Source organism: Melanotaenia boesemani, chromosome 12 (genome assembly GCF_017639745.1).
Source record: "Melanotaenia boesemani isolate fMelBoe1 chromosome 12, fMelBoe1.pri, whole genome shotgun sequence".
Taxonomy (NCBI): domain Eukaryota; kingdom Metazoa; phylum Chordata; class Actinopteri; order Atheriniformes; family Melanotaeniidae; genus Melanotaenia; species Melanotaenia boesemani.
In genome coordinates, this window is record NC_055693.1 from 3,458,698 (window position 1) to 3,477,981 (window position 19,284).

General features: G+C 44.7%; 1 protein-coding gene across 8 annotated transcripts in view; it reads left to right on the top strand.

Annotated features, from left to right (window-relative positions):
* Positions 1 to 19,122, top strand: part of pikfyve (phosphoinositide kinase, FYVE finger containing) — a 34,126-nt gene extending 15,004 nt beyond the window's left edge. For 7 of the 8 annotated variants that reach the window (XM_042001137.1, XM_042001133.1, XM_042001135.1 and 4 more), the window contains 31 exons: positions 58 to 222; positions 746 to 808; positions 884 to 1,013; positions 3,774 to 3,954; positions 4,039 to 4,113; positions 4,259 to 4,366; positions 4,448 to 4,588; positions 7,020 to 7,146; positions 7,231 to 8,045; positions 8,125 to 8,529; positions 10,028 to 10,128; positions 10,218 to 10,289; positions 10,361 to 10,532; positions 11,035 to 11,213; positions 11,328 to 11,441; positions 12,165 to 12,273; positions 12,349 to 12,503; positions 12,637 to 12,733; positions 13,488 to 13,545; positions 13,781 to 13,909; positions 13,981 to 14,101; positions 14,839 to 14,934; positions 15,027 to 15,107; positions 15,336 to 15,430; positions 15,501 to 15,560; positions 16,241 to 16,417; positions 16,493 to 16,596; positions 17,284 to 17,412; positions 17,495 to 17,756; positions 17,839 to 17,913; positions 18,708 to 19,122. In XM_042001137.1, the coding sequence (XP_041857071.1) occupies positions 58 to 222; positions 746 to 808; positions 884 to 1,013; positions 3,774 to 3,954; positions 4,039 to 4,113; positions 4,259 to 4,366; positions 4,448 to 4,588; positions 7,020 to 7,146; positions 7,231 to 8,045; positions 8,125 to 8,529; positions 10,028 to 10,128; positions 10,218 to 10,289; positions 10,361 to 10,532; positions 11,035 to 11,213; positions 11,328 to 11,441; positions 12,165 to 12,273; positions 12,349 to 12,503; positions 12,637 to 12,733; positions 13,488 to 13,545; positions 13,781 to 13,909; positions 13,981 to 14,101; positions 14,839 to 14,934; positions 15,027 to 15,107; positions 15,336 to 15,430; positions 15,501 to 15,560; positions 16,241 to 16,417; positions 16,493 to 16,596; positions 17,284 to 17,412; positions 17,495 to 17,756; positions 17,839 to 17,913; positions 18,708 to 18,823 (4,712 nt within the window). In that variant the 3' untranslated portion in view covers positions 18,824 to 19,122. The remainder of the gene's footprint in view (positions 1 to 57; positions 223 to 745; positions 809 to 883; positions 1,014 to 3,773; positions 3,955 to 4,038; positions 4,114 to 4,258; positions 4,367 to 4,447; positions 4,589 to 7,019; positions 7,147 to 7,230; positions 8,046 to 8,124; positions 8,530 to 10,027; positions 10,129 to 10,217; positions 10,290 to 10,360; positions 10,533 to 11,034; positions 11,214 to 11,327; positions 11,442 to 12,164; positions 12,274 to 12,348; positions 12,504 to 12,636; positions 12,734 to 13,487; positions 13,546 to 13,780; positions 13,910 to 13,980; positions 14,102 to 14,838; positions 14,935 to 15,026; positions 15,108 to 15,335; positions 15,431 to 15,500; positions 15,561 to 16,240; positions 16,418 to 16,492; positions 16,597 to 17,283; positions 17,413 to 17,494; positions 17,757 to 17,838; positions 17,914 to 18,707) is intronic. The other variant, XM_042001139.1, reaches the window with a different exon arrangement.
* Positions 19,123 to 19,284: the final 162 nt, after the last annotated feature.

Below are 19,284 nucleotides of genomic sequence, written 5' to 3' on the forward strand. Positions count from 1 at the left end.
ACCTCTGAGGCCATGTTGGGTTTGGTTTTTGATGGTCAAACCTCTGTCTGGCCCCAGACTCTGCCAGCCCCAGCAAGAGGACGTCGGTCAGCAGCTTCCAGTCAGCAGTGGACAGCGACTCTGCGGCCTCCATCAACCTCAACATGGAGCAGAACAATGTGAATTTCCACATCAAGAAGCAGTCCAAATATCCACACGTGCCACCTGCTGCTGAGCAGAAAGGTAGATGTGACCACATGCAACATGTTGCAACAAGATATTTCAGCACTGATTACTCATAAAATGTGCTCTAGTCTTCCTCTAAGCTCCAGAGGAGCTCCTCTTACAGCAGAAACAACCTCCATCAGATGTTTCCTGTAGCTGCTCACAGCAGTGAGGAGGAATTTAAGGACAAGCCCTTCCTACTACTATTTCAGTTCATCAGTGTTTCTGGGCAGTCTTGACTCAGCAGCTGTCCTCCGTCCCAGCAGAATCTGGATTGAGGGTTAAGGTCAAACCTCGGCTGTTGATTTGCTGGTGTGCTTTGTGTCATTGTCTTTGCTTTATCAATATGTCCTAATCATCAGGATGTGGACTGCTGCCCTCATTGTTCCCTTAGTGACAAGAAAGCAGCCTTTATTTTCTAATCAAAAGTTCAGATTTAAGCTTTTAAAGAATCATTTTATAAGCTGTTATAATTCAGTCCCTGTTGGACCATGATCAGAGGCTCTTAAAGACTCTTCAGCAACCATCTCGACTTTTTCAGCAGAAATTCTCGTCTCTGAGGATGGAGGACAGAACATCGTCATCAGTGACGCCTTCATCAAAGGTAGGAACTCTGCACTTCCTCATTGATTTAACCACAGTGAACAACCTGAGTAGATAATCAGACCTAACCCTGCAGAGTCTCTGTTCAACCGGCGTGTGGAGGAAAAGGCCAAAGAGATGCTGTTCACGCCGCTGGGCTGGCACCACAGCTCTCTGGATCAGCTCCGAGAGGAAAACGGCGAGAAGAAGGCCATGGAGAGGCTGCTGTGAGTGGAGAGCTGTTTGTGTTCATGTTATTAAACCGATGCGCTTCAAGCACTTTCACTTCTGTAAGATCAGGAAGTGACGGCTCTAAAAGGCTTCTTTCAGTATGTTCTGTTCCACCCGAATATCATTTACTTAAAAAGAAAAAAACAGAACCAGTTAAATCGGTTTAAACCAGTGATGATTAAAACGGATTAATGAGGTTGATGGATGGAATTAAAAAACAGGCCAATCAGTTCATTTTCATTTATAAAAAAGCAAAACATGAGGAATGTTTGTAATTCCAGTGTTTAACATACAGCTGCACCTGCTATTTGACATGTTGCTACGACAACAGGGCCTTGGCGTTGCTATGACAACAGAGACATTCTCTGCCTGATGAGTCACTCAAACAGGGACAGAAAGTCATGATTGTGTCAGTTGATTTATGGCTCGGTGCATCCTTCAGATCAAAGTCATTCGTGGACTGTGAGCGACAGCGTCTGCTGAACACAGAACACACTTTTGTCCTTCTGCTGTCCTCTGTGTAGTTTTTATGACGAGTTTAAAAAACACCCCTCTCCTCCTGAGTTTAGGAGGAAAGCTAAGAAAAAACAATGAAAGTTAAAGGAGCAGAGAGTGGCGGTGCTCTGAGGCAGTTTGACAGGAAAGCGTGAGGCCTGTAGCAATGATGGTAACATCAGACTGAAGCCGGGAAAATGCCTACGTTTTGATGTATAATTTATGTGTGTTCAGGAAAAATTTTGGGTGTGACAGAAGAGGGAGAAAATTTCAGAATAATTTTGAGGGCCAGATAAAGTGTTTGATGTCACACATTAGAGTCGGGAGGTTCTGAAGATGATTGCGATTGATTCAAAACTGTAAAATATAGAATAACATAACAAAGTCAGTGGGCGATAAACCGCCACACAGCGAACAGTCAGGGAAACTCAGAACTGAAGTATCTGGCAACTGGAGATTGTTGGCAGTAGAAGGTGGATTTGAATATTAATGATAGTCCTCCACCTTTACCAGTGGGCGAGGGGGAAGAAGGAGCAAGTTCACCTTCACAGATCCATGTTTCCGTCAGGAACATAAAACACAATTTGTGTGATGGAAAGAAGTCATTAGAAAAGTTTTGTTGGTGATGGACCTCACGTGGAGTAGAGCCAAGTTCAGAGTGAGTTTCAGATGAGGACAAAGCAGGCTTTTAATGAACGGCGGCTCCGATGGTCCACGCCACGTTTCCCAATTTAGACATGGCAAGAGCCAGCAACAGCTGATCGGGATCCACCCAGCACCATCAAAGCCGCCAACGTCATGGAACTCCGGCAGGATCCATCGTCGGTCCTCGATCCTCCATGAGCGCAGAGCTCATCCAGACAAACCAGATCACTCAGCACAGAAAATCAGATGCGATCGGACCTGAGGTGAGCCTCGATCCTTTGTCGGACACGTTTACCACATCTTCTGCGGCGTTTCTTGTGGGTGAGGTAAAAGGAAGGACATCTCTGGAAGGCTGGAATTTCCTCAAGGCATGGAGGAGAGCTCGCCAAAAGATCGTGTTTGACAAAGAAGTATCCAGTCTTGATCAGAGTTTTTCAATCACAGGTGAGGAAGGGCGATAGCTCTTGACAGATGAGGTAGAAGACAAAGCACACAGTAAACAGAGCAGAGTGAGAGATGACTGGCAGCCAAACACCTCAGCGCCATCTTGGATCTGATGTCCTTCATACCATCACAGCTTTCTCTGATAACAGTCTGAATGATCTTTCTCATCTTTAGAACATAGAAGCAGAATCAGTTTTTCCCACAAGCATTTGAAACATAGACTCAGTCCACAGAATACGTGTCCACTGTCCTCCTGTCTGTCTGGGATGGGCTGGTGTCCAAAGAGTTCATGTCTTCCTCGTTGTGTAATCCCATTTTAGGTTCTTGTTCTAGATCCAGTGGTGAACTGTGTTGTCTGAAATTGGTTCTTCTGGTCCTCTTGTGTCCATGTGTCTGTATCAATCATGGTTTCATGTTGGTTTCTCCTACTGTGCTACCTGAGGACTGGAAGGTCCAGACCATCCAACAGTGGTTTCTGTCTTGTTCTTCCTAGTCTGAGATTCCTCTAGACTCCCTGAATCTTTCCCCAATACTCTGCTCTGTAGATTTTGAAAGACCAAAGTTCTTTACAATCTGTCATTGAGAAATATTTGTTGAACCTGTTGATGATTCTCCAATGGAGTTGGGACTAAGTGGTGAGACATGACCCATCTTTTTCTAGAAAGACCTCTGGTGGATGCTGCTTTTATACCCAATCCTGACACCCTAACCTGTCACCAGTTAATCTGCTGGTTAGATAATCTTCCAGAGCCATGTTGTTGGATAGTCTAGAATAGATTTCTTTATATTTTCTAAGTACAGTGAAGCTGGTCAGTTGAGAGACTAAAATGAATTTCTTTAGATTTAAAGGTTCAAACTAATTAATGACACGTTACAGAAGTTGTTGTATTTTAGTAAATTTTCCTTACAGGGACGGCAATTAAAAACTATTCAGACTGAAGGGAGCAACATTTAAGCTTGTAAACATGTTCTTGTCAACCTAGAAATAAAATTATTTACCTGTAAATAAGCATGTTATGAGCTTTTTAACAAGAAATCAGACACATGGAAAAAAATGTCTTCAGATGTTTTTGAATTAATTGAACTTTTCATAAAAAAAAACATCATTGTTAAATTAAAAATTGACATTAGTTTTAAAGTGTTTTAACGTGAACGTCTCCATTTCTGTTCAGCTCGGCCAACCACAGCCACATGATGGCGCTGCTGCAGCAGCTGCTCTACAGCGAGTCTTTGTCTCTGTCCTGGAGGGACGTCATTGTCCCCGTGGTCCGCCAGGTCGTCCAGACAGTTCGGCCCGACGTTCGCAACTGCGACGATGATATGGACATCCGCCAGCTGGTCCACATTAAAAAGGTGAGACGCCTTCTCTGTCGGCTCATCGTGGAGATGAAATGCAACCGGCCGGTCCTCTGAACTGGGTCTTTGTTTGTGGTTCAGATTCCAGGAGGCAGAAAGTTTGACTCCATGATGGTGAACGGCTTCGTGTGCACCAAGAACATCGCTCATAAGAAGGTAGTGCTGTCCAGACAAAGTTTCTACATTGTTTTACCTCTTTAGAAGCACCAGTGAAGTCCAGAAACCTGTGTTCTGGCAAATATTGACAGAGCATCTTGTTTAGAAGTGCTGATATTTAACTGTAAATCTGACCTGGAATCAGATGAACTCCTACATCAAGAACCCAAAGATCCTGCTGCTGAAGTGCTCCATAGAGTACCTCTACAGGGAGGAGACCAAGTTCACCTGCATCGAGCCCATCGTGCTTCAGGTGAGGAGGTCGCTCCAGGAAAAACTCAGGGAGAAACAAGTTTAGCTTATTTAAACTGACTGTGGTTCAACTCTGCTTCAGGAACGAGAGTTCCTGAAGAACTACGTGCAGCGCATCGTGGACGTCCGACCAAACCTGGTGTTGGTGGAGAAGACGGTGTCCCGGATCGCTCAGGACATGCTGCTGGAGCACGGCATCACGCTGGTCATCAACGTTAAAGCGGTCAGTGATAAATGATGGTTGTAGATGTTCAGAGACCAAACCTAAGAGGAGACGTGGTGAAAATGCAGGTGTAGTTTGCAGCTTGGTGGAGGCAGCATGTCCAGCTGCTGGTCAGATTCAGAGCTTTCGTTTGTTCTGATCTGACCACAGGTGGACAACAGCATGCACCCGATAACACCTGGTGTTAAAATCTGACCTGTGATCTGAACTCAGTGTCCCATTCAACCCATCACTTTTATCTGAGTTGCAGGACATCAAGTTGTTCTTAGAGACATTCAGTTACTGAAAATGTAATGTTTTAACTCTATATGTTAAATCCACAATGATCCATGATAACAGCATTATTTATCACATTTCATCATAAAAATATCACTATCACTACCATGTTGCTAAGAGACCTCTATTTAGGCCTGGACATGATGATGAAGCCACTTCCTGTCAGACTTTCCACCAATCAGAGAGCTTAGATTGACGGTAACGTCCAATCAGGAGCAGCCAAAGATCAACCAGTGAGCAGAAAGTTCTATGTGTGTGTGAAAAGAAGAAAAATAATGCTCCTCTATGGCTGGAATAAAGCCAAGAAGACGTTTCTGATGCACAGTGGCGCCACAAAGCAGCTGAGCTGGAGTTGGTTTAGTGAGGATAGCAGGTAAATAGTAGCAGGAATAACTGGAAATGAGGAAAAAGTGGAAACATGGAAATAGTTTCTGTTGCTGCCATTTTTTAAAATTTCTTAGTTCTTGTACATATTGTCATTTCAGACACATCAACAAATTGAATTGAATTGAATTGAGCTTTATTGTCATTACAACAAGTACAACCCATACAATAGTAGACAGGATCAGGCAGACTGAGGCAACAACGCACCTATTTAAAAAATGGAAATAAAACATTAGGAATGACAGGATGAGGGTGAAAAAAAGGCATCTTTACCCTGGGCCTGAAAGGGCCCAGTGTTGAGATACAAAAAAAACACACCTCAGTACATAAAAGCACATAATTCAGACATTCACAACATAATAAAACACATGGCAGGGGGGAGAGGGTTCTCCCATCGCAGCCAAGTGTGAACACAGCTGAAACTTGAGCTCATCCAATCTAAGTAAGCGAGCCTGTGAATTATCTCCCAGTTCCTTTTTCCAGTCTCTGCCATCAGATGATAGTGGAGCGAGCTTGGGAGCTGATCCAGGAAGGTCCATAGCCTGAGAAGATGGGAGGGGGGGAGGATGGGGGCAGAGCATCCATCCGCATAACATTCCAGGGGACTTGATAACCAGCCTTCCAAGGCTGTACATAGAGCAAATTTAAGATAACAGCATTTGTTTTCGTTCAGGCTAGAGCTTGTTTCATCTGCCTTAAGTCTCTCAGTGGTCTCGCTGGCGACTTTAATCATCCGAATCTGGGTCAGTTTCCACCTAGCCGAGTAGACGACTTCTCCAAGTTGATGTCCACCTGGCGTACGAGCTCTGGAACCGCAACCAGCTTTCTATTCTGAGCTAGAATAGTATCCAGTTTACGATTAAACTCCTTCAACGCCAGTCTGATTGTTCATAGCTCGGCACACACCAGCACAACAGTCCGGCAGCTTGCCAGTGGCCGCCAACAGTGCCCGAATTTTGCGATACAGCAGGAAACCACCTGCTCCAAACAGCAGAAACCCAGTTATCATGAATCCAGATGCATCCTCAGCAGAAAGAAGTGACAGACACATGACCTTCCAGGAGTCCATCACGTATCCAGCCGCAAATGTTCTGCTAGGACCAGCGGGCTCCCCTACGCCCGTTTTTCGGTTCGAATAAATTTGGTCAGTTGCATTGAGAGTCCAGCTGATCAGATCCATGGTTCAAGATGGTTCAGATTTAGAACAGAAATGCAGAGAGAGGCTCAGATAGAACAGGACAAGTAGCCGGACAGAGTGTGGGGAGGGAGCGAGAAGAAAGAGCGAAATAATAGCATAAAGAGATATATTTGCAATTTTATTAGTTAATAAATTAAATCATTGATAATTATTTCCCTGTTTATTCCTCTTTGAATTAATTTTCTAATAACACTGAGGGATGTTTTATTTTGAAAACCTCCTAGAAGTCTTAAAAATGATAAATGAGATTCACAGCAAAACCTGGGAACTTTATCAGAAATAACTTTATTGTTTTTGCTGAAACAGAAAGACGTGCAACAGACGATCTGTGATCAGAAACGAGTTACTGATGCCTTTTATCAGATTTGTACAAATCCACTGTGCCTGAGCACAAGCAACCAATCAGGGTCAGAGGAGGGTTTTAATACATATTAGTCATTGCCACAGCTTCAGTTGCCATGGTTACTAGCCAGTGACAGACCTGCAGGGATGTGGCTTTGGAAGCAGAGCTGAAGCACAGCAGAGAGGCTGGGGGAGGAGCCTCTTAATGATCAGTCCTTTTTCTTATCACAGCAAGTCTTGGACCGAGTGAGTCGCATGACTCAGGGGGACCTGGTGATGTCCATGGACCAGCTCCTCACCAAACCTCGTCTGGGAACCTGCCACAAGTTCTACATGCAGCCCTTCATGCTGGCGAACAGTAAGACGCTGACGTTAGCTTCTTCCGGTGATAACAATGCTCTGATATCAGGACATGCCGCCACATGTTTATCTTTGTTTCCAGATGAGGTGAAGACTCTGATGTTCTTTGATGGCTGCCCTCCTCACCTGGGATGCTCCATCCAGCTGCGCGGGGCGTTGGAGTACGAGTTGGCCCGGGTGAAGGACATCATCATGCTGATGGTGTGTGTGGCCTACCACTCGCAGCTGGAGATCTCTTTCCTCATGGACGAGTTTGCCATGCCGCCCAGCCTACCTCAGAGCAGCTCCTTCCCGTGCCTGCTGGAGGGCGGTGCTGCCGAGGAGATGGACGCATACGGCCAGGAGAAAACCACTGAAAGCGACGACTCCACGTTACAAGAAGATCCCCAAGACCAAGCACCCCCATCACAATCCAAAAATGGAGATGTAGATGTTCTTCAAGGGAAACTGGTCACACAGTCACCTGCCTCCTCTGTCCAGGAGGAGGAAGCTGCTAACACGGAGACACGGACCTCCTCCCCGTTTTCCAGCCCCCCTGCTCCACCTCTCTCCCTCTCTCCTCCGTTCCTCATAGAGGAGGACCAGGAGCTGGGCTCAGACACTCTGATTGGGACCTCTGAGGGGGAGACGGGAGAGGCGTCTGGGTTGGAGGACGGGGAGCATTCGGAGACACCCACCCCCAAGTTGTTCCGAGACCCGCTGCAGGACGACACTGGAATGTTTGTGGCTGAACAGGTGGCTTCATCCGACGACCGCCTGAAGTCCATCTGTGCCGTGTTCAAGCAGGAGCTGAAGGACATCATCCTGTGCATCTCCCCCTTCATTACCTTCAAAGAGCCGTTCCTCCTCACTCCTGCAGGCATGCACTGCCCCAGCAGGGATTACTTCCCCGAGCAGGTACCGCTGTTAACCGTCTTCCTGAGGTTTAAGACTTTCCTTATTCTTCATATTTTCACGTCTTTTCCTCTGTCTGCAGGTTTATCTATCTCCACTCCTCAACAAGGACTTGAAGGAGCTAGACGGGCGCAGAAAACGGCAGCTGCTCAAAGACTCGGCCCCCTCGTCTCAGGCGAACGGACAGGCGAATGGCGCCGCTCAGCCGAGGCCCATCAACGTCTTGCCCTGCCACTGCCTCACCAGGACCCGCATCGTGGAGCAGCTCAACGGCAGCCAGGCACTGGCCAGGATGCTGGCGGACTACAGAGCGAGCGGGGGCCGGATCCGGCAGAAGGAAACCGGAGACCCCTTCGGCTCTGCGGGACCTGGTCCAGCCTGTGGTGGACCGAGCCAAGCGGCAGAGGCCCCGGTCAGACTGCCGGTGAAGGCCGACAGCGAGGAGGAAAAGATGAGCAAACAGAGCGACATCAGCTGGGCCCCAAAGGTGAGAAAAAGAAATCCAGCAGCTTTTTCAGACCTGAAGTCTTTCATCAACATTAATGGAGGAACGGACGTGTCGTACTAATCGTTAGGTCCATGTGGACATCATGACTTCTGCAGCCGGCTGGATTAAACATCAGCCAGCTTCTGTTTTACTGTGTGGAGATGGATGGATGGATGGATGGATGGATGGGTGGGTGGATGGATGGATGGACGGACGGACGGACGGACGGACAGACGGACGGACGGATGGGTGGATGGATGACATTACAACACGGATGAGCATGCTGACTCATCAAAGAGGAAGAGGATGTATGAGTTAAAAAGATCTATTTATTCTTAATATTTTTCTTTTTCATCTTCGTTCTTTTTTCATCTTTGTCCTCTCTCTCTTCATCTTCCCTTTCATCTTCCATGTATTCATCATATTCTTCGACATACTTCTTCTTCTGCTTTATTTATGTTCTTCCTCTTCTTTCACTTCTTCCTTTTCATCCTAGTCTTCCTCCCCTTCTCTTCTCGCTTCCGTTTCTTCCTACTCTTCTTCTTCTTTCCTCCTTTTCTTCCTCTTCTTCTTTGTGCTCCTCCTCTTCTCTTCTTCCTCTCTCTGTTCTTCTCCCTCCTCTTTGTCTTCATCCTCTAATTCTTTTTCCTCTTCCCCCGCCTCTTACATTTTCTTTTTTATCTTCTTTTTTCTTCCTCTTCTTTTTCCTCAAATGCCTTTCTTCCTCTTCTCTCCTTTCTTCATTCTTTTCCTCTTGTTCTTGCCTTCCTCCTCTTTTCTTCCTCTTCCTCTTCCTGTTCTTCTCCCTCCTCTGCTTCGTCCTGAACTTCTCCTTCATGTCTTCTTCTTCCACGGTTACATATATATTTATTAATGTGATTGCATCCACCGTGATGCTGCTCTGTGTGACATCAACATTTACTTTCTTTCTTTTTCATCTTTCTCCTCTTTTTGTTTTTTTTTCTGCCAGCTGTGTTGATCATGTGGTAATTCGACATCATGTCATCTGAGTCAGTTTCAGTTAATTTCCTGTCCATCAGTTCATGTTTCAGTAATCATAGTAAACTAGTTTGCGTAGGTGAAGCTGCAGCTGCAGGACTTCATACCTGTCAATCATCTGCTCTGTGTCATGTGGACGATAAAGAAATCTCAGTGAATGCTCCGTCATCTTTTCTCCTCTGGCCTAATGGAGCCATTTCTGAAATCTAAATGCCAAGTGGCTACGTTATGTCCCACTAAAAGGTAGATCATTTATACTATCAGTTTTTATGTTGTACAGACAGAAAGTCCAGCAGAACTTCTGTATTTAAACTCTTGGTTTGTTGGATAAAACAAGACTAAAGAGTTTTATAACCCGGAGACAGAACCTTAAAGTCAGTTCTGAATCAGATCGTGATCCAAAGCTGACTCTGAAAGTGCTGTAATATGAATTATTCTGCTCGTGCTGACCCTGAACGCCTCGTCATCAGATGTCTTAACGCCTCTGCTGTCTCCTCAGCTGGACTGTCTCTACCCAGGAAACCACCAGAGGCTGTGTGTGCTCTTCAGCAGCTCGTCTGTTCAGTCCAACAACGCGCCCAACCCCTGCGTCAGCCCGTGGTAACATACACACACACACACTGCCCATGAAACCAAAAAAACAAAACAAAACTGTGTGTATTCAGCGTGTGTGTGTGTGCTGTCCACAGGATCGTCACCATGGAGTTTTACGGGAAGAACGACCTTTCTCTGGGAGTGTTCCTTGAGCGCTACTGTTTCAGGTGAGACTGGTTTGAAACCAGCTGCATCAGCTCCCGGTGTGTGGGTTTTCTCTAGCGTGTTTGTCCTGCAGGCCGTCGTATCAGTGCCCCAGCATGTTCTGTGAGACTCCCATGGTGCACCACATCCGCCGCTTCGTGCACGGCAGCGGCTGCGTGCAGATCGTGCTGAAGGAGCTGGACTCCCCCGTTCCCGGGTATCAGCACACCATCCTCAACTACTCCTGGTGCCGCATCTGTAAACAGGTCAGTCTGCTTGTTCAGAGTGGGTTACATTAACTCAGTTTCACGTTTAAGACTTCGAAGGAAGGAAAATACTTTTATCAAAACATCCAGAGATCTTCACATCAGATCAGACATGGGCGGTTGGGTGAGCGTCATTATTCGGGGAAATGAGGGGGTTTAGCAGCAGCAGTTTACCAATTGTTTTTATTTTTTTTATTTTTCTGATCTGTGGCCGACACGTCCTGAATGGGTTTAAACGTTGCTTGTGGGTTTCTGACTTTTACCATTGTTACACCAATGTGTACAAATCAGCAAACAAAATGAACTACCGGTAAATCTACTACCATCTGCAAATCAACAAGGTAGAAAAGATTAAGTATAATAATAATTTAAAAAAGGTCTCTGTAAGGTGTAAAAGTTACAGGGGGAACAGGCAGATATGCAGAAACAAATAAAAACAATATGCAAAGCCTAAAATAGAATTAAATCAAATACAAAAAAATATGGCTTCATCGTTCTGCAGGTGACCCCCGTGGTGCCGCTCTCCAACGACTCCTGGTCCATGTCTTTTGCCAAATATCTGGAGCTTCGCTTCTACGGCCACCAGTACACCAGACGGGCCAACGCGGAACCCTGTGGACACTCCATCCACAAAGACTACCACCAGTACTTCTCCTACAACCAGATGGTGGCTTCTTTCAGGTCAGGCCGCCTCCTGCTGAGCTCAGTTATATGAATTATGAATGATACAAATTATATGAAAAGAAAAAGGGTTTTAACTTCAGTCCTGAATGTGATTTTTTTCTTTTTCCTCAGCTACACGTCTGTAAGGCTGCTGGAAATTTGTCTTCCTCGTCCCAAGATCTTCATCAGGAACCTGGGCCCCTCCAAAGCCAACCTGCAGCAGGACGTGAAGGACTTCTCTCTGAAGTAAACCATCGCAGTTACAGCAGTAATGTCAGGAGAAGTTCTGCTTTATCTCACACTGATTCAGGAGCTTCAGGAGGCCAGAGTTACAGAAAAGATGTTCAGTTTACCACTGCTATGCAAACATTACATATTTATACTTTTTTAAAATTATTTTAACCCTTTAAATGCCAATTTAATTACCTGATGTCACAGTTATGAAAGTTATTTCCATTTAATACCTTTTTAAATCAGTCGGGAATGTACGAAAAATGAGTGAAAACATAATATTGAAATAAAATTTCCCCCCAACGTGTATTATATGGAAAATTACAATTTTTTTCCTTTTTTCCCTAAAAACATGGTTACATGCATTTAAATTGAAATTTAATGGTTCATATTATTTGAATAATTAAGTATTTGGTATTTTTAATAGGAGTTTAATTATTTTAGTAATTTGAGCAAATGAAATGGAAAAGAATATTAATCTGTAGTTTCTGGGATGACCTGAAATGGGAGGAAATTTCAGAGCAGCTCCTCTAAGAAAATCTGAAATATCAAGCACTTTCTTCATCCCATCTGGGAAAACAGCCAACATGGTGGCCAAAAAATGACCCTTATGACGTTTAAACCATGTTTAAACTACGTAAAAAAAAATCATAAAACAAAAAACAAAACAAACCCATCAAACTAACGTCATGAGTTTGATGTCCTGATCCGGTCCTCTGCTTTGTCCTCTCTCCTCAGGGTGACTCAGGTGTACGTGGCCATCGACGAGCGCCTCACCTCTCTGAAGACCGAAACCTTCAGTAAGACACGGGAGGAGAAGATGGAGGACCTGTTTGCTCAGAAGGATGTAGGTGATGCTCCTCCCGCCATCGCTGTGTTGCCGGTGGTTCGTCAGGCTCATGGTGTGTGTATGTGTGTGTAGATGGAGGAGGCAGAGCTTCGCACTTGGATTGACAAGCTTCAGGTGCGACTGCAGGCCTGCGGTTTGGATTCTCCTCAGCAGCTTCAGGCCGTTCTGGAGTCGCTGGTGGCAAAGAAGCAGAGTCTTTGTGAGATGCTGCAATCCTGGAACAGCAGGTCAGAACCAGAGTGTTCAGGATCCAGTTGTTTCTGCACGGAAACGTCCAAAAACCAAATTCATCCTGTCAAAAACTGGATGCAAGGAGCTGCTTTGTTGTCGCTTTTAATCTGTCGCTTGTTTCCTTCACAGACTTCAGGACTTGTTTCAGCAGGAGAAAGGCAGGAAGCGTCTCTCCGTCCCCCCGAGTCCAGGCAGACACAGACCGCCCACCACCGAGGACAGCAAGGTCAGCCACATGATTCAAACACTGTTACCCAGCTCGCCCATAAGCTAAGTTTTACCCTGAGATCAAAAGATGTCATATTGTCAGAAACTGTAAAATGTAAAATATTATATATTAATATATTATTATATATATATATATATATATTATATATTAATATTTATTTTTACTTTAAATGATTCAGAATTTTAAAACAACTTCAGCCTGAAAGATGCATATGAATGCATATGAGTAATTATAATTAGTAGTTTTCAACCATTTAAAAGCCAGTTTACAAAACTCCAGTGTTTTTTAAGTAAGAAAAAAAATCCATAAAATACTTTACATGTTTTTACGCGAATAAAAACTGTGGCAATTTAACAAATATAAGAATTAAAGATTAGAAGGCTAGTACCCCAAATGAAATCTTAACATAAAGGAGTGTATTTATTTCTGTTAAATGTGGCATCAAAAATGGTATGTGTAATGGTTTGTAATGGGACCTTTTTGTCCTTAGGACCAAATGTGTAAGTTTTTGTGTAGCTGAACCATTTTCTGCGAATTTAAGAAACTGGCATTAAAATTCTACAATAACTTGTTAGTTAGAACGTGTTTTCCAGCTTTTCTTAGGCTGAGAATATAGAATATGTTTTTCTTCACTTTTTGATGTGTTATTTCACAGTTTTGCATCGGCTAGTTCAGAAGATGTAACACTGACAGAAAAGCTTGGCCGCAGACTGTTAATGTTTTTGGTTTCTGATTGTTTCATTTTAAACAGAGTACTCTGGATTCCTCCCCTCGTAACCTCTCACCTGTGGTCCAGAACGGTGAAAAAGGTAAATTTAATCAGACTGATGCTTCAGGCCTCGAGCTGCTAAGTTTTAGATTGTTTTTTTTCAGTTTTGCTTCCTCCTCTGTGAGCTGTAACAAACAGCAGCATGAATTTGATTTCTTTAAACTGTGTGTTTTCATTACTTTTCCCAACATGAAAATCCTGCAGTTTTTTCATGTTGTTGAGGTTTGTTGTTGCTGCATGAACCCGTTTGTGAAGCTGAGTTTTTCCTCCAACAGAGGACCGACACCTTAACACGTTGCCTTCAACCACCTCCTCCTTACTGCCATCACCGGGAGACCCCGGAGCCGAACCGCCCACATCTGGACCCACCATTACTGAGCAGGATTCTCTTAGCATCCCAGAAGGTACACACACACACACACACACGGATCACGATGTTGCCTCTGCTCTACACGCTCTGTTTGCTCGCTTTCAGATGTGTTTGATGGACATCTGCTGGGCTCCACGGACAGCCAGGTGAAGGAGAAATCCACCATGAAAGCCATCCTCGCCAACTTCCTGCCTGGAAACAGCTACAACCCCATCCCCTTCCCCTTGTAAGCCACACTCGAGGTGGAACTCAGAGCACACATATCAGCAGTCAGCTGACACGAACATTTCAAGTCTTTGTAGATGGCCAAGTCACTTTGTAAACAGCTGATTGGTCTTCGTAATCAGCTGATTGGTCTGTAGTCAGCTGATCAGTCTGTAAACAGCTGATCGGTCTTTGTAAATAGCTGATCGGTCTTCGTAAACAGCTGATCGGTCTTCATAATCAGCTGATTGGTTTGTAGTCAGCTGATTGGTTTGTAGTCAGCTGATCAGTCTGTAAACAGCTGATCGGTCTTTGTAAATAGCTGATCGGTCTTCGTAAACAGCTGATCGGTCTTCATAATCAGCTGATTGGTTTGTAGTCAGCTGATTGGTTTGTAGTCAGCTGATCGGTCTGTAAACAGCTGATCGGTCTTCGTAATCAGCTGATTGGTCTGTAGTCAGCTGATCAGTCTGTAAACAGCTGATCGGTCTTTGTAAATAGCTGATCGGTCTTCGTAAACAGCTGATCTGTCTTCATAATCAGCTGATTGGTTTGTAGTCAGCTGATCGGTCTGTAAACAGCTGATCTGTCTTCATAATCAGCTGATTGGTTTGTAGTCAGCTGATTGGTTTGTAGTCAGCTGATCGGTCTGTAAACAGCTGATCGGTCTTCGTAATCAGCTGATTGGTCTGTAATCAGCAGCATGTTTAACTGTTTTTATGTCTGATGGCATCTGATGCCATGTCGTCATGCCAACAGCGATCCAGACAAACATTATCTGATGTATGAACATGAGCGGGTGCCGATTGCCGTGTGTGAGAGAGAACCCAGTTCTATCATCGCCTTCGCTCTCAGGTGAGCACACACACCTGCTTCCTCCCTGTGTTTGTGTGTGAAGTCGGTATTAAAGTCCAGTCTGGTCTAATCTGATGTTTGTTTTCCTTCAGCTGCAAAGAATATAAAACGGCGTTGGACGATCTGTCCAAGGCGTCCAGTGCAGGAGTGTACGAGGCTCCGCAGACCGCCAGGTGAGTCGCTTCGCACTGCTTTTAAAGTCTGCAGGGCTTATCAGCTGATTCTGCAGCTTTTATAGAGTTACAGACATTTAAAATCCCCGTATGCGACCTGCTCAGCAGCAGAGGAGGCGATGCCACAGCAACAAGTGGAAAATGAGAATTAAATGGTTAAATGTTACTGTAATCAGAGCTTCGTAGGATCAGTGACATCATCTGTGTTTGCTTGTTTCCATCGGTCAGCAGTGCAGAGAGTCGGGTGAAGAGCAGCCCCGCGAGGCCGAGCGAGTCTTCATCATCACAGCCGAGTCGCAGCAGCACTGATACAGATCCCCTCAGTACGTCTTCAGGTCAAATACAACTTTATTCACACCAAACAACATAACATTCACACTTTCTGTTTTTCAGAGGACGCCGACTCTGCCGATAAGCAGAAGAAACAGACGGTGAATCCGCACATCGAGCTGCGTGAGTGTCGGAGATTTTTCTGTTTAACTGTTTAACAACGTCAACCTGGAAAAATAAAGCTGGCCACAGACCTGAGGAGGGTCTGGTTTCATCTCTTCCAGAACCTTCTGTTAAAACCATTCTCAGAAAGGAAGGAGGAGGGAGGAAAGAAAGGAAAGAAAGTCAAAGATAAAAATACAAAGAAACGAAGGAAGAAAGGTGGGAAAAGGGAATGTCAAAAAGATGGATGAAAAAGACAAAACAGAAGAAAAAGGAATAGACGGAAGAAAAAAGAGAAAGGAAAGGGGGAAAATGGAATAGAAAAGAGAAGTGGAAAAGGAAAGCGAGAGAAAGAAAATAAGAAATGAATAAAGGTAAAAACAAAGAATTTAAAATACAAAGAAGAAAAAGACAAAACAAAAATAAAACAAAAGAAAATGTGAATCAGATGAAAAAAGGGATGAGACCAAGTAAAAAAAGGATGAAAAGAAAAATGAAGAAAAGAAAACGGAGACTTGTAAGATGAAGAACAAAAAGACGAATACGTCGAAAAAGTTGAAGAATAAAAAAATAAATAAAATAAAAACATTGAATAACTTTCTAACCTGAACTCCATCAGCTGTCATCCCTCCATCATCATGTTGACGTCCAGATTTCCTGCTGTTCATGAACGCACCTCTGAACCTGGTTTATCTTCCCAGAGTTTTCAGACGCAAATGCCAAGTTCTACTGTCGGATCTACTACGCGGAGGAGTTCCACAAGATGCGCGAGGAGATCATGGAGAGCAGCGAGGAGGACTTCGTCCGCTCGCTGTCGCACTGCGTGAACTGGCAGGCCCGAGGAGGAAAGTCCGGGGCCGTTTTCTACGCCACGGAAGGTCAGAGCCGATTCCTCGTCATTAACAGGACTGAGGATCCATTTTCCCTCAAACTTCTGTCTCTTCCTGTTCCAGATGACCGCTTCATCCTGAAGCAGATGCCCAGACTGGAGGTCCAGTCCTTCCTGGACTTTGCGCCGCACTACTTCACCTACATAACTGGAGGCGTGCAGCAGAAAGTAGGACTTACAGGGCCTAACGTACAGTTTAATAACTTGATGTGTGCTGTAATGGGGACTATCCTCCCTTTAATTAATCTACCAATAGTGTGAGAGGAACGCAGCGTTGGTCTCAACCAAACACATTATTAATCAATCAGGAGTTGAGTCGGACTTGGAAAACATTCGGTTGAGAGATCCGGCTGCAGCCTAGACCGGTGCTGGACCGCACATACGATACAGCTGTACCCGTCGGCAACGGGATGTCAGTTTAGTTGGTGGGATAGAGGGTAAGTTAGTCACACCCGGAGAAGCCGACCTGGTTGATAACGGACCAGTTCTAACTTTATCACAAATTGGTAATATAGTATCGTTATTACTAGTATTCATGGGCACCTTTCAGCATAAGAACGCAATGAAAGAAATAAAAAAACTCAAAATTCTAATAAAATAAAGTAAAAATAGTAAAAACAATATGGCAGACAGGTTGCTAGGAGACAGAGTTGGAAATGGGGAAATAAATTTCTAATATGTTTTGGCTTAACATAGAGCAGGGATCTCCAACTCTGGTCCTCGTTAGCTCCTGTCCTGTAGGTTTTAGATGTTTCCAAATCAAATAAAAAGTTCAGGCTCAGGATCATTTTTTGCTTTAACAGCTGGATTTCCAACCAGGAGTTCCAGTTAATAACCGGCATGTTTGTTCCACAGCGTCCGACTGCGCTGGCGAAGATCCTGGGAGTCTACAGGATCGGGTACAAGAACTCTCAGAACAACACGGAGAAGAAGCTGGACCTGCTGGTCATGGAGAACCTCTTCTACGGACGTAAGATGGCCCAGGTGCGTGTGACGCTGCACCGTAGTTCTTCATGTTTCTACATAATTATGGTGAAACGACTCGATGTTAATCGTCCCTCTGCAGGTGTTTGACCTGAAAGGCTCGCTGAGGAACCGGAACGTGAAGACGGACTCGGGGAAGGAGAGCTGCGAGGTGGTTCTGCTGGACGAGAACCTGCTAAAGCTGATCCATGACAACCCGCTCTACATCCGCTCTCACTGCAAGGCCATCCTGCGCTCCGCCATTCACAGCGACGCCTACTTCCTGTCCAGCCACCTCATTATCGATTACTCCCTGCTGGTGGGGCGGGACGACGCCACCGACCAGCTGGTGGTCGGGATCATAGGTGAGGAGGAGGAGGAGGATGTGGAGGGTCAGCATCATGTTGGCTCTGTGTTGATGTGTTTTTTTTTTGCTGGTTTCTGCAGATTATATCAGGACGTTTACGTGGGACAAGAGACTGGAAATGGTCGTCAAATCCACTGGAATCTTAGGAGGTCAAGGTAAACATCATCGTTTCTGTCTCAAGACTTTTTCCGGCTTGCATGCCTCTTTCAAACAAAGCTGATCTATATGATGTGATAGATCCTTCTACGTTGTCCAAGACAGATTTAAACTTTGAAACGGAGAAAAACTTGTCAGTTCAGTTTCTGATATCTGGAACTATCTGCTGCTTCAGACCAGCTTCTATGTGACCAAGCAGATGGAAAATCTGGGAAGTCTAGACCTTCCTGGTGTAAGGATGGTGGAAGCAGTTGGGATTATTGGGATTATCATGGCAAATCCTGCTCCTCAAACATGTAAACCAGGGGTGCCCAAGTCCGGTCCTCGAGATCTACCATCCTGCAACTTTTAGATGCAGCCCTCCTCCAACACACCTGAATCAGATGTCATCTGCATGTCATTCAGCTCTGCAGAGGCCCTGAAACGAGCCAGTCATTTGATTCAGGTGTGCTGGAGAAGGGTTGCATCTGAAAGTTCTACAGTCATTTCTACAAAGTTGCAGGATGGTAGATCTCGAGGACCGGACTTGGGCCCCCCTGATGTAAACAGACAAAGTTTTCATATTATTTATATTCATTATTATTTTAACTAAATCTATAAATAAACAATTGAACATAAAACCACAGCAAACAAATCACATTAAAAAAGTCTGCAGTCTTAATGAAAAACACGGTCAGAAAGCTGCTTTAAAGTGTCCGAACAGAGTCCGACCCTACGGTTGGAAGTCTTTCGTACTCTTAATTCGTCACTGTTGCTAAAAAAGTAATTTTAAGTAATTCTGTTTCCTCATCAGGGAAGATGCCCACGGTGGTTTCTCCAGAGCTCTACAGGGCTCGTTTCTGCGAGGCCATGGACAAATACTTCCTGATGGTACCGGACCACTGGACCGGACTGGGAACCAACTGCTGAGCAGCACTCTCCAGCCCAACAGACACTGTAAATGACTGAACGGAGCGAGCTAAATTCCCACCAGAGGGTATCATTCCACCCGCCTGAAGACAGATTTTAAACGGACAGATGTGTCGCAGTGATTCCACATTTAGTTTCTGATCCTCACACTTCAGAGTCTCATTTTCTATTTGGTGCTGATTAGTGAAGAAAGACGGAAACATTCAGATGGTTTTAGTTTGGTAACCAACTGCTTTATGTAATTTAAAGTTTGTAAATGTACAGAGATTATCTAACTATTAAAAGATTATTAACTATCAGCTGTTTGTGTGGAGACATTTACTGAAAGTTAGAGGTTTTCTCCATGTTGACATGACAGCATCACACAGTTGCTGCAGGTTTGTCGGCTGCATCCATGATGAGAATCTCCCGTTCCACCACATCCCAAAGCTGCTCTACTGGACTGAGATCTGGTGGCTGTG